Source organism: Panthera leo, chromosome C1 (genome assembly GCF_018350215.1).
Source record: "Panthera leo isolate Ple1 chromosome C1, P.leo_Ple1_pat1.1, whole genome shotgun sequence".
NCBI classification, from domain to species: Eukaryota; Metazoa; Chordata; class Mammalia; order Carnivora; family Felidae; genus Panthera; species Panthera leo.
Window position 1 is genome coordinate 45540192 of NC_056686.1, and position 13890 is coordinate 45554081.

At 37.7% G+C, this 13890-nt stretch overlaps 1 protein-coding gene across 1 annotated transcript in view; it reads left to right on the forward strand.

Moving 5' to 3' along the window:
- PRKAA2 (protein kinase AMP-activated catalytic subunit alpha 2) overlaps nucleotides 1-13890 on the forward strand; it is an 80387-nt gene that overhangs the window by 31451 nt on the left and 35046 nt on the right. Inside the window, exon 2 of the mRNA XM_042951742.1 lies at nucleotides 3439-3580. Within this exon, the coding sequence (XP_042807676.1) occupies nucleotides 3439-3580 (142 nt within the window). The remainder of the gene's footprint in view (nucleotides 1-3438; nucleotides 3581-13890) is intronic.

Here is a 13890-nt window from a genome sequence, read left to right on the forward strand (position 1 = left end):
CAATTATCAAATGGGGAAGGAGTAATTGAACTCTTTTTTTCAATTGTATTGGCAAGGGATGCAGCATTGGTTACTCTCACTGAGACTATCTGGGATGTGAGGGGAGAAACATATTTTTTAGGCCATGCAAGCAGATGTTTGGGTATCATGAAATTCTCAAAAGTGAATAATACTACCCTACCGAGGCATTAAGAAACCATTTAAGTTATTTTAATTGAGTAGAAGAAGCTCCCTGAAATTGACTTCACCATAAAGAAGAATGAAATCTTGCCCTTTGCAACAATATGGTTGGCTCTAGAGCACATAATGCTAAGTGAAGTCAGTCAGAGAAAGACAAATACCGTATGATTTCACTCGTATGTGGAATTTAAGAAACAAAACAAAGAAAACAAGACAAAAATGAACACAGAAAAAAAAGACAAAAAACTCTTAAATACAGAGAACAAACTGGTGGTTACCAGAGGAGAGACCCCGGGGGATTGAGTGAAATAGGTGAAGGGGATTAAGAGCACTGAGGAATCTATAGAATTGTTGAATCACTGTATTGTACACCTGAAATTAATGTAACATTATATGTTAATTATACTGGAATTTAAAAAATTAATAAAAGAAAGTCCCTGAAATTGATAATATTTTTCTGGGGTCCTGGAAGCAAATTTTAGAATGTTATATTAGGTTAGATTGCTTGAACTTGATTTGCTGTCTCCCAGTTTGTTTTATGTGCCGGCACAGCATTTGAGATGATAATTTACTACCTGAGAAAGTTATAAAGGTAAAAATAATCTCCAGTGACAGGAAACTCAGTTCTTCCTAGGTCAGCCCATTTCATGTTTGGATTCTTCTGACTGGGGGCACTATGTGTAGTTAAACATGCTTCCTGTGAACTGAAGGGAGATGATGACCTGAGATGACATGTGCCACCTCACACTGCATCACTTTGGACGAGTTAACTTCTCTGTGCCTCAGGTTTCTCATCTCTACTCTAGAGGATAATGATACTTCATAGAGTTGTAAGGTTGAGTGAGCAGGTTAGTTAGCACTTAGAATATGCTTAGTACATAATAAGCAATAAATGTCATGGTTACTTTTACCATCATTAACGTATTTGTTTTAATGATTTGACTTGACTCCAAGAAATTCTTGGGAGATATTGTCACCTGACTCTTTGATTTCTAGCATATAGTCTGTATGCCATCAAGTGAAATAGAGGACATAGGTTTGGTAGAGGAAGTGGAGGAGAATGCTGAGTTTACTTCTGAACATGCTGAATTTGAGATGTTTGTGGAATACTAGTGTTGAGATACGGAAATTTGAAGAAGAGGGCAGAGTCCTTGGCGTATGGCTGGTAATTAAAATTATGAGAGATGGGTGAAATAACTTAAGGATCTACTTGGTTATAGATGAGAAACCTGGGGACCCTAAACCTTAAAGAATAGGTGAGGCCATAAAGGAGACAATCTGAGAGTTAGAGATGGTCTGAGAACCAGGAGAGAGAAGTGACACCAAAAAAGGGAAAGGTATCAATGTTGTCTAATGCAACAGAGAGTACAGTAACCTGTGAACTGGAAAGTATACATGGCTTGATAGTTAACAGGTCTTTTGTGACCCTCTTGTATCAGTAGAGGAATAGAGGTAGAAGCCAGATAGCAGTGACTTCTGAAGGGTTAAAAGGGAGGAAGAACAGACAATAAATGTAGACTACTGTTTTGAGAAATTTTGATGAGGCAGATGTTAAAAACTAAAGGAAGATACAGGGTAAGTGGAAGATTTGGGGGCAGGATGGAATATTGATGGGCTAAGGAGAAGGGCTGTTAGAAAAGAAAAAGGTTGAGTGGTGCCTGGGTGACTTAGTCGGTTAAGGATCTGACTCTTGATTTCAGCTCAGGTCATGATGATCTCATGGTTTGTGAGTTTGAGCCCCACATCGGGTTCTGCACTGACAATGGGGAGCCTGCTTGGAATTCTCTGTCTCCCTCCCTCTCTGCCCCTCCCCTCACTATCTCTCTCTCTCTCCAAAATGAATAAATAAGCATTAAAAAAATATTAAAAAAAAAAAAAAGGTTGAGTATAAGGAGAATGGAGAAAAGATGGGTTCAAGACCACAAGTTGATGATACTAGTCTTAAACAGGAGGAAGGTGAAAACATCTGAGACTGGAACAAAGAGAGATGTGGATATAATCAAGCCTTGAAGATAGAGGAAATTCTCCTAAAGACTTCATTTTCCCCAAGGAAAAGAAAGGGGAATTTGTTGGAAGGAGTCAAGGGTTGACTAAGTGTTTGGAGGAGAATGGTCAGTATTTAGAATAGTAATTGAAAGAAAAAGAGGGGAGGCAGATTTGTTCTCCAATGAAGGGATTTTTCATCTGAGCAGTATTTGGGTACTATGAATGTGTTCTATGAAAGGGGAAGGATTATTGTTTAATTTAATGGAAGATATACTTATTTAGCATGTATTTTGTACAAAATACTGTGTTATTTCTTCTGGGAGACTTGGATGAATACTGACCACCTTACTCAAGATGGGGGTGGGTGTGAACTATAATAGCTCATGTCATATGATATGTCAGAACCACAAATGTTTATAATAGCCTAAAATGATGATACATGAATTTTATAAACATACTGTGAGAGTTTGAAAGAAGAAGAGATCCCACTAAATATGGGGAAATAGGAAGGTTTTATGGAAAAGACAAAAAAATATATAAAAAAAGGGCTACATGTGTATTTTCTGATGAAATAGTAATGAAATCAGTTGTAAGTTTTTCATCTATTACAGCAATTATTTATTCTTCTATAATACAATGACTGGCACTAACCAGAAATGAAGAAATAAAGAGATTAACAAAACATAATTCTGCTTTATCCAAAAGATGTTCCAAATTTGGCTTTTTTTTTTTTTTTTTTTTTTTTTTTGGTAGGAATGTAGAATTCAGTAATCCTTTCCACAAATATTTAAAGGACATCTCCATGTTAGGTACTGAGGATACAGAGAAGGCTAAGATACAGTTTCTTTTTTTTTTTTTTTTTTAATTTTTTTTTTAACGTTTATTTATTTTTGAGACAGAGAGAGACAGAGCATGAACAGGAGAGGGTCAGAGAGAGGGAGACACAGAATCTGAAACAGGCTCCAGGCTCTGAACTGTCAGCACAGAGCCCGACACGGGGCTCGAACTCACGGACCGCGAGATCATGACCTGAGCCAAAGTCGGCCGCTTAACCAACTGAGACACCCAGGCGCCCCTAAGATACAGTTTCTTTCTTCAAGGAGTGCATACTCTAGTAGAAGAAATAGAAGGAAAGGAAACTGAAGATCTGTGCAATAAAAGATATAAAAGTGGTATATATGAGTAAAGAAATTTGGGGTTACAGTGGAAGGAAACGTGAATAAATGATTATGTTGCTATGACAGCAAGTTTTTCCCTTTTTCTTTTCTTTAGTTGGAGAACATCAATTGACAGGCCATAAAGTGGCAGTTAAAATCTTAAATAGACAGAAGATTCGCAGTTTAGATGTTGTTGGAAAAATAAAACGAGAAATTCAAAATCTAAAACTCTTTCGCCATCCTCATATTATCAAACTGTAAGTATTTTTGTACCTGATAATGCAAAAGAAACTGTCCTGAAATAATTCCTATGAATTTATAAATAATTGTTTATCTTTAGTTAACTTTTTATAAAGTATAATTCTTTTTTTATTTGTATTCAGCAAATATTAATTCATTTAACCTCTATTAATCTTTTTTTGTATACTTTTAGTTTATAATTAAGAGTCACTTTTCAAAATTGCTACTGTTTTCGGGTGATGAATGCAGCCTTAGAAGTTGACTCTTCCCTAGTATTCACTTTAAAGGGCATTTAGGACTTTGGTATTCCTGGAGTCATTTCATAATTTTTTTTCTAGTCTATTTTCGTTAACATAACAGTATTTTCTTTTTGGAAAAGGTAGAAAGTAACTGGTAGAGATTATCCACCCTAGTATATTATTTGCAAAACTGCAGTTATTACTGTGATTACTGATACCAAAGCTCTTAGGGAGGCAAATGGATTTTTTTTGATAGGATAAGTTACAAATTTAAAAGATAAGTAAATATGAAGAGATTGATAAACCTGATTAATTATATTGAAAGATAAATAATTTAAAATTGATTATACTTGTAGAAAATGTAGATACTGAGTATGGAACAGTGTTCTTTTAAATCATTTAAAGTTGCAGTTTTATATTAACTGAGAAAATGTAATATGATAAACACTGATAATTGTCTCTATTTTTTATCTGAAAAAATTGTTTTAAAGTTTATTTTGAGAGAGAGAGGTGCAGAGGGAGTGGGGGAGGGGCAGAGAGAGAGGGAGACAGAATCTCAAGCAGACTAAGCACTGCCAGTGCAGAGCCTGACATGGGGCTTGATCCCATGAACTGTGAAATCATGCCCTGAGCTGAATCCAAGAGTCAGGTGCTTAACTGACCACCTAGGCACCCCTCTTTATTTTTTATCTTAAAGTTTGGATAGAGTTTTATAAAATAAATATTAATCTTGTTGAGTACCTGATAATGGCTAGGAACTATATTGAGAATTTTACATATATAATTTCACTGTATCCTCTTGATGAGCCTATAGGATAGGTATTATTGTCTTCAGTTTATAAATAGGGAAATTACATATCTAGAGTATCATCAGTGTGTCCAAGGTCAAATAGCCAGTAAATTGCAGAGCTGGTAGCTGATGCCATGCTGTTAATGCTTTACTCCAGTTTTTCTCAAAACAAAATTATATAAATCCCTTTTAAGGGAAAAATAAATTTGTGGATCCCTGGTCTTGCCTTAATTATTTTTAGTGTATTGTTTTTTAAGTATATAGAAACAAAGAATTAGGTATAATAAACTCCATATGCTTATAGCTTCAACACAACTATGAAACTAAAATAAATTCACAATTTAAATATAAGACAATGAATGAAGTCATTGAAATTCATAGTATCTATAGTATAATGTGACAAATAATGGTGGTTTTCAAAAAACAAATCATTGTTAGTTTAATTGTAGAATTAATAGAATGAGGTCCAAGGCCATATATATTTTTTCCTTCAAATAATATTGCAGAGAATGCCTGTTGATATGACTATACCGTAAAAAATCATTTTTAATATCTTTGAGATTTTATTTGCTAGTTCATTATAATCAGGCATTATATTTAGCCTAAACTTTGTTAGTGAGTCATCTTTGGGTGTCAGTGTTAATGAGAAACATCTCAATAACCTATAGAGATATATTATCTGCCTGTGACAAAGCTAGCATAGTAGCTGTGGTAGGCTGAATAATCCCCCTGCCCCAGATATCCTATTTCCTAGATTCTTTGACTGTGTTACATTACATGGCAAACGGGAATTAAAGTTAGAGATAGATTTAAGGTTGCTGATCAGCTGACTTTAGGGAGGTTTTCCTTTATTTTCTGGGTGTGCCCATAGTAATCACAACGGCCTTTAAAAGTGAAAGAGGGGGGCACCTGGGTGGCTCAGTCGGTTAAGCGTCCGACTTCGGCTCAGGTAATTATCTCGTGGTCCGTGAGTTCGAGCCCCGCGTCGGGCTCTGTGCTGACAGCTCAGAGCCCGGAGCCTGTTTCAGATTCTGTGTCTCCCTCTCTCTGACCCTCCCCCGTTCATGCTCTCTCTCTGTCTCAAAAATAAATAAACGTTAAAAAAAAAATTGAAAAAAAAAAATAAAAGTGAAAGAGGGAATCAGAAGACTAAGAGAAAGAGGTTTGAGGATGAAGCAAGGTCAGAGTGTTAAATGTGAGAAGGACTTAATTGGCTGTTGCTGACTTTGAAGATGGAGGAAGAGGGCCATGAACCAAGGAATGTAGGCAGGCTCTGAAAGTTAGAAAATAGAAAAGTTTCCCCCTAGAGCCTTCAGAAGGCAATACAGCCTTGCTGACAACCTTGATTTTAGCCCAGTGAGGTGTATTAGACTTATATAAAACTACAAGATAATACATTTTTGTTGTTGTCAGCCACCAAATTTGAAGTATTGGCAGCAATAGGAAACTAATACAGTAGCATTCTTGAAATCCTTAAATGAGTGGCTAATCCACTTATTGCTAGGATTTGGAACATGCGTACATTTATTGTTGGTGAACTGTTGCAAATTGGTATGTTCCGTTCATCTTACTAACAACATGAATATGCAACTGTTTAGAGAAGGCTTTTTTTGGAGGGGCTTGGTGTGCTATTGGGTGACTGTGACGACTCAGTTCTCTCTCAAACCACTACCATGAAAACTTCCTTCATAACAGTAAGCGTCAGTGTCATTTGATCTTGACTTGAAGTTCACTTGATCATAAACATAAACAAGAAATAAGGCCACTGAATTTGCACAGCAGTACCTGATTGATTATAAGGTTATCATCTAAGACCTATATTCTAGAAGATCCAGAATACATTTATACTGATTTTTAAAGATTATCTTAAGAATTAAAATACTACCTACTAGCTTGGTGACTCACCTCTCCCATTCTTTGTTTCCTTAACTTTAAAATGAGGATGTGTTTGCACTGGTATAATGCCTAGTATTTGATAAACATTGGTCTAAAGCAGGAATTGGCAACCCACCTGCTGATTCCAGTCCACTTTCATGATTAACTGTTTTTGAAACAGTTCATAGCTGACTTCAACTCCATGTTAATAATGACTTTATTCTAGTTACTGAGTGACTTCTAAGCTAAATCTCTTTGCTCTTCCTTACTGAGTGGCCACTTTCTGTGAGAGGAGAAAGCTGAGAAGTCAGACTAAAAGTATCACATGCCAGAATGAGAGTGAAGGGAGATACCTCTGTATTTGCCTTGTTCCTTAACCTCATCCCTTTTAGAATGCCAACCCTGAAAGACCCCCAAGGAAACTTTGCCCATTTAAAGTATGAGTCCTAGTTCCTGTTCTATTCCTACAAACACAGATCGGATTTTGTCAGGAGGCAGTTGCAACTGTCATGAGGATTTAAAAGCTTATTATTCTTATTTTTTCTACTGTTTATTTATTTTTGAGAGAGACAGTGTGAGCAAGGGAGGGGCAGAGAAAGACGGGGACAGAGGATCCGAAGTGGGCCCTACGCTGATAGCAGTGAGCTTGATGTGGGACTTGAATTCAGGAACCGTGAAATCATGACCTGAGCCGAGGACGGATGCTCAGTTGACTCAGCCACCCAGCCTCCCTTAAATGCTTATTTTTGTTGTCCTATGTACCAGTGTTTTCTTGCCTTCATTTCTATAATTATTTGTCATTTTAAATTTACTTTGGCTAATTATCTCATTCTGGTTCAGGATTATTTAATTATTTGCTTATAATTATAATTATTTAATTATTTGTTTTGTGTAGGAGATATAGAATGTTCTTAGGGTTGATCAGAAAGTAATTAGTGGAGGTAAATTTAATGTTTAAAGCTCTGCTTTCTAGCCTTGGGCTTAATCCATTCAGCTTGATTGCCTCTTTAATTGTGGACTGAAATAAAAAAAGAAAAAGCACTCATGTATCCTTGGTTTAGAACAAGCTTATTGACATAGCCTCTAACAGTGTTAGTGATTTAAATAGAGAGAGAGACCTGATCCTTTCAGTGGTTTTGTTTGTTTTGTGTAGTCTTGGACTAGCTGCCAAGAATAGTTCCCTTGTTACAGAATGGGCCTCTAGTTTCTCTAGCAAGAAAGCTTGAAAACCAAAAACCAAGAATGGAGGGTATTTATTGGATGATATCTCTATTAACTCAAATTGAAAAAATATCACTGTGAGAAAACTGAAAGGAGAAAACAGGATTCAGAGGAAACTCCAGACTTACCCATGAACTAGAATTTGTTGATTTGATTTTTGTCTCCCCCCGCCCCCCCACCATAGTTCTTGGGGAACTTCATTTTACTAATCAAAAGATGAATACTTCCTAATTTGGTAGAGCTGGTTTTGCCTATTTTTTAATTTTTTTAATCTTATTCAGCCTGTAGATAGCTCTTTAACATTGTTCATCACCTTGAAATGTTGCAGTCCCTAGGTTTCTGTGACATCATAGTCTTCTGATTTTCTTTCTTTTTTGCCACTTCTTAAGACTTTTCTTTATGGGCCTCTTTCTCTGCATGGCCATTAAATAATGATGCATTTCAGCAGTGTGAGCAACTGTAATCTTAGTGAACCGCCTTTGGGTGCCCCCATCTATTATGTTGGTTGTCATTTGTCACCTTTGTGCTCATGACTTCTAGACCTGTATTTCTGGGCAGGTATTTCTCCTGAATTCTGAACACATGTACTCTTTATTGGATGATTCCATTCTGAAGTCCTAGAATCATCTGAAACTAAGTTGAACTTTTCTTTCTTTTCCACACTTCTCTGTTTTTTTGTTTAGTAAAAGTACCATTCATGCAATTTTCTGAGCCTAAAACTTGGACATAATCTTTAATTCCTTTCCATCACATATAATTAATTGTTGAGTTCTGAAGCTCCTTTTTCCTAAGTATCTCCTGAGTCTGTCCATTTTTTTCTGTTTTTATTGTCACTAGGTCTTTTACTTGTCTTTTGGCTGTTGCTTCTGCTTAGAAAAGTTTTCCCACACCTCCCTTCCCTAGGCTCCCAATTCCAACTTGCCATTTAGATCTGAGGCTTTACATGTGATTGCCTCTAGAAAACCTGCTTTACTCCCTAAGACTGAGTTAGGTATCATCCTCTCTGTACCATAGCAGTCAGCTTTTCTAAAGTCCTGGGCATTACATTGTATTCACTCTTTTTTTTTGTTTTTTGTTTTTTTTTAGTTTCCCCCCACAAGACCGAGTTCTTTAGAAGCAGAGATTATGTTTTTTTCTTCAATTTAACAAATTTTTATTGAGCACCTGCTATATAATAGGAACTGTTCTATCATTGGGGATACAGTGGTGAAAGACATGGTTTCTGCCCTTGTGGCGTTTATGTTCTAGAGGTATCTAGCAGTTCTAGATAGGGAGTAATCAAATTAACAAGATTACTTTAGGCAGTGATACGTGCTTTGAGGAGAATGAAACCATATGGTTCTGTTCCAGGGTGTGATTAGCGAGGCAGAAGTGTTAATTCAGATTAGGTTGTGGGGAAGACCTCCCTGAAGAGGTAAAGTTTGAACTAAGACCTGGAAGATTATTGGGGCACCTGGGTGGCTCAGTTGTTTGAGCATCTGACTTTGGCTCAGGTCATGATCTCACGGTTCGTGAGTTCGAGTCCTGTATTGGGCTCTCTGCTGTCGTCACAGAGCCTGCTTTGGATCCTCTGTCATCCTCTCTCTCTGCCTCTCCCCTGTTTGCTCTCTCTCTCAAAAATAAGGAAACATTAAAAAAATAAATAAAAGATTAAGATCTAGCCATCTAGTGACATGATATGACTATAGTGTAGAATGGGTGTGGGGACAGAAGTGGAAGCAGACCAGGTAGGAAGCTGTTGCTATAGTCCAGCTGAAACATTGTGATTATGGTGACTTTACCCAAAGTGATAGTCTAGATTTGTGCTGTCTGGTATAGTAGCCACTAGCCACATGTAGCATAAATTTAAATTAATTAAAATATTTAGTTCTCTGGTCACAGAAGCTGTTTTTCAGGTGTTTAATAGCAACATGTGGTTAGTGGCTATTGTATCGGACAGAGACTACATAAAACATTTCTGTCAATGCAGAAAGTTCTATTTGACAATACTGGTCTAGGTGGGGAGAATTGATGGATTCAGTGTGTAGTTTGGAGATAAAACGAATGAATTACTGTGGACAAGAAAGTGAATAAGAAATATTGTGTGTGTGTGTGCATGTGTGTGTGTGTGTGTGCGCGCGCGCGTGTGCCTGAGCAACTGAGATTTTGGATTTCGGTGTGAGCAGCTAAGTGGTGATAATGATGCTGTTTTTCAAGATAGGGAGAATGGAGGTGAATCATGTTGGGGTACAGGTGGGCATCAAGGATAGTTGTTTTGGCCATGTTAAGTTGAGAATCCCATTGGACATCTAAATGGAGATGTTAGATACCATGTTTATCTCCCTAGCACCTCGCACAGTGGCAGGTGACATTTTGAATAAGGTCCTGATGGTTCTGGGAGGACAACAAGAGTCAAAGAATGAAAGTGTAAAGAACATGGTATACTGGGAACAACAGTCTTGCTCGTCTGGTGCACAGAGTATGTGTAGGGAAATGGAGGAAAACAAGGCCAAAAAGTTAGTTTATTCATCCATTCATTCAGCAAATGGCACCATTTAGGCCACTTGGAATGCGTCAGCAAACAAAAAGTTGATAATAGCATCTCTGCTCATATGGGGCTTCTATTTGTGTGTGTATGTGTGTAGTGGGGGTTGGTGGGAAGGTAGTAAACTTTATATTAGTAAACTATATTGTAAGATAGTGGAGAGGTAAGGGAATATACCATGCAGATTATCTGGGGAGGAAGATAACTGATGGAGGGAACAGTAAATACAAAGGCTCTGAGGTGGAAATACAGTCCAGAGATCAAGGGAGCAGAGTCATTCAGTCCTCTAGGCAGTGTGATTCAGGGGGGATTGGAGTAAGAGGTGAGGACAGAGACCTAAAGGGGAGCCAAACTGTGTAGGCCATTGTAAGGACTTTGGCTTTTACTCTGAGTGGGATGGGAAGCCATTAGAAAGTTTTCATCAGAGGTATGATATGACCTGACTTACGTTGAAGCAGGGAAGCTAGTCAGGAGTCCATTGCGGTATTCTTGGTGGCTTGGAATAGAGCATAGTTTGGAGGGTGTTGAGAAGTAAGCATCTTCTGTATATGCTTTCAAGGTAGGGTAAATAGCATTTGCTGAGAGAGATTAGATGTGGATTGTGAGAGGAGAGAAGTCAGTGATGGACTCCAAGGTTATTTGGCTTTGGCAAATAAAAGAGTGAAATAGTTGCCATTAAGTGAAATGGAGAAGATTGTAGGAGGAACAAGTTAGAGGTGGAGGGTGGAATCAAGAATTTGATTTTGGTTTTACGTTTTTTGTTTTTTTTTAAGTTTTTTATTTTGAGAGTGCGAGTGAGCACGAGTGGGGAAGGGTCAGAGAGAGAGGGAGAGAGAGAATCTCTGCACTGTCAGTGCTGAGCCTGATGCGGGGCTCAAACCCACAAACCATGAGCTCATGACCTGAGCCTAAACCAAGAGTTGGACCCGTAATTGACTGAGCCACCCAGCCACCCCTGGTTTTATGATATTGAGATGCTTATTAAGCATCTAAGTAGAGATAAAAGTAGGCTACTGAAGATGTGATTCTGGAGTTAAGGAACTGTGTAAGATAGAAATTTGGAAGTCCTCACCATGTAACTAGTAGTTAAGATATTTAAAGCCCTAAGACTTGATGAGATCACCAAGGATGTGAGTACAGATAAACAAGAAGTTCATGAATTCATCTCTAGGGCACTATGATGTTAAGATGTCCAAGATGAGGAGGAACCAGCAGAAGAGAATGAAAATGAATAGTTATGAGGTTGGAGGAAAACCAGGAGAATCTGGTATCTTGAAGTCTAGTGAAGAACATATTTGAGAGATTATTAACTATTCCTTTCACTGCTAAATATTGAGTAAGATGGTGCTGAGAATTGATCATTAGATTTGGCAAGGTGGAGATTGCTGGTGTCTTCAAAAAGGACCTATTAATTGTAATGAGGACATAACATAAATCCTGTTATGAGGGGCTTAGGAGAGCATTTGAGATGAAGGAGGAGTTATTAACAATATACAATTCAGGAATTTTATTAAAAGGTAAGGAGATAAATAGGAGTGGTAACTAGAGGGGAATGTAGGGTCTACTTTTAAGATGGAAGATATTAATGCTTGTATACCAAAGGGGATGGTTCAGTCAAGGTGGAGAGAGTGATACAGGAGAAAGAAGAGCTCGTTGCAGAAAGCAAGCCCTTTAGTAGGTGGGAGGAAGGAATCCAGTGAGTAATTGGAAGAGTTAGTCTTTGATAGTAAATGACCATGGAGAGCATGGCCGTGTGTGGTGGAGGATGAGGGGGTCCAGGAAATTAGAGGCCATGTATTGATTGGACAGATCTCCCATGTACACCCTAAATGATGACAACAGTAGCAGTGGGGAAAAGGACATTAAGTCAGAATGAAAGGGAGTGGGCAAGGAGATAGGTTGATGACTATAACAAGAAAAAGTATTGGGTATGTAATCTGATGATGGCCTGTACTTCAGAGACAATGGGGTTTTTGAGTAAGAACGTTGTGAGTGAGGGTTTCCTTAATTTTTTTTATTAAAAAAATTGTTTTTAAGGTTTATTTATTTTTGAGAGAGAGAACGTGAGCAGGGGAGGAGAGAGAGAGGGAGACACTGTTATTTGAACCAGCCAACACAGAGCCTGATGCGGTGCTTGAACTCACAAACCCCAAGATCATGACCTGAGCCAAAGCTGGACACTTAACCAACTGAGCCACCCAGGTGCCCTGAGTGAGGGTTCCCTTTAGATCATAATATATTATTAGATTATGCAAATTGGCTAGCTTTTAAAATTTCCGTGTGAATTAATCTAGGATCTGATCAGCAATGGCTGCTAATTTCTCAAAAAAGAAAGACATACATTATATGCCTTTGCCTGGAGGTACACAGCACCATCTAGTCCTTCAAAGGAAAATAAAAATCAAAATGATATCTGATCTAGGGGTGCCTGGGTGGTTCAGTCAGTTAAGCGGTTAAGCGTCCGATTTTGGTTCAGGTCGTGATCTTACGGTTCATGAGTTTGAGCCCCGTATCTGGCTCTCTGCTGACAGCTCAGAGGCTGGAGCCTTCTTTGGATTCTGTGTCTCCCTGTGTCTCTGCCCCTCCCTGCTCACACTCTGTCTCTGTGTCTCAAAGTTAAACATTAAAAAATTTGGGGCGCCTGGGTGGCTCAGTCGGTTGAGCGTCCGACTTTGGCTCAGGTCACGATCTTGCGGTCCGTGGTTTCGAGCCCCGCGTCGGGCTCTGGGCTGATGGCCCAGATCCTGGAGCCTGCTTCCGATTCTGTGTCTCCCTTTCTCTCTGCCCCTCCCCCGTTCATGCTCTGTCTCTCTCTGTCTCAAAAATAAATAAATGTTAAAAAAAAAATTTTTTTTTTTTTAAATTAAAAAAAAATGCAATCTGATGCAATCTCTAGATCTAACAGGGTGCTATAAATTGTTCATTATGTTGCCATAAAGGATGGATCAGCCAAATAAGACCATGGAATCCTCTATAGGACAAGCCACTGGTTTCTTCAACAAAAGAATGCAAAAGAAAACAGAGGTAGAGGAGCATATATAAATTAAAAGAAACATGAGAGACATTATTAATCAGTTGCAATGTATTGATTATATTTGGATCCTTAATTAAAATATTAAAACAAAAAGCAAAAAGATATTATAAGCTAATCAGGAAACCTATTTGGATATTTGATGACATTTGTGATTTGTTAAATTATGCATTGATAACAGTGTTGCATGGGTATATACACGTACATTTTTTACGGCTGTTAGTTTTTAGAAATACATATAGGTCTATTTACAGAGAAAAATGAGAGCCAAATCCAGTGGGAATTGATTAGAAATGTATACTTTTATCAAGTTAATAACCAAGACATATTAATAATCTTTTAGAATGTTAGAGAAGATACTGATTTTTTCTGTATACCCATGTATAAATAAAGTATGATCAACCTAATAAAAATGGGCACAGGACAGGAGTGAGCATTTCATAAGAAATGTGTATGGTGTTTTCCAAGGTTGGAGAATATCTAAATCCACAGATTTTCTAAACATTTTAGTATTGCTAAGATGTTTTTGGAAAACAGTTGGCATTATTTCCTATAATTGGACATTCACATAAACTATGACTCAGCAATTTCATTCATAGGTGTATATGAAAGAGAAGATCTTGCCATATATAAGAATGTTCACAGCA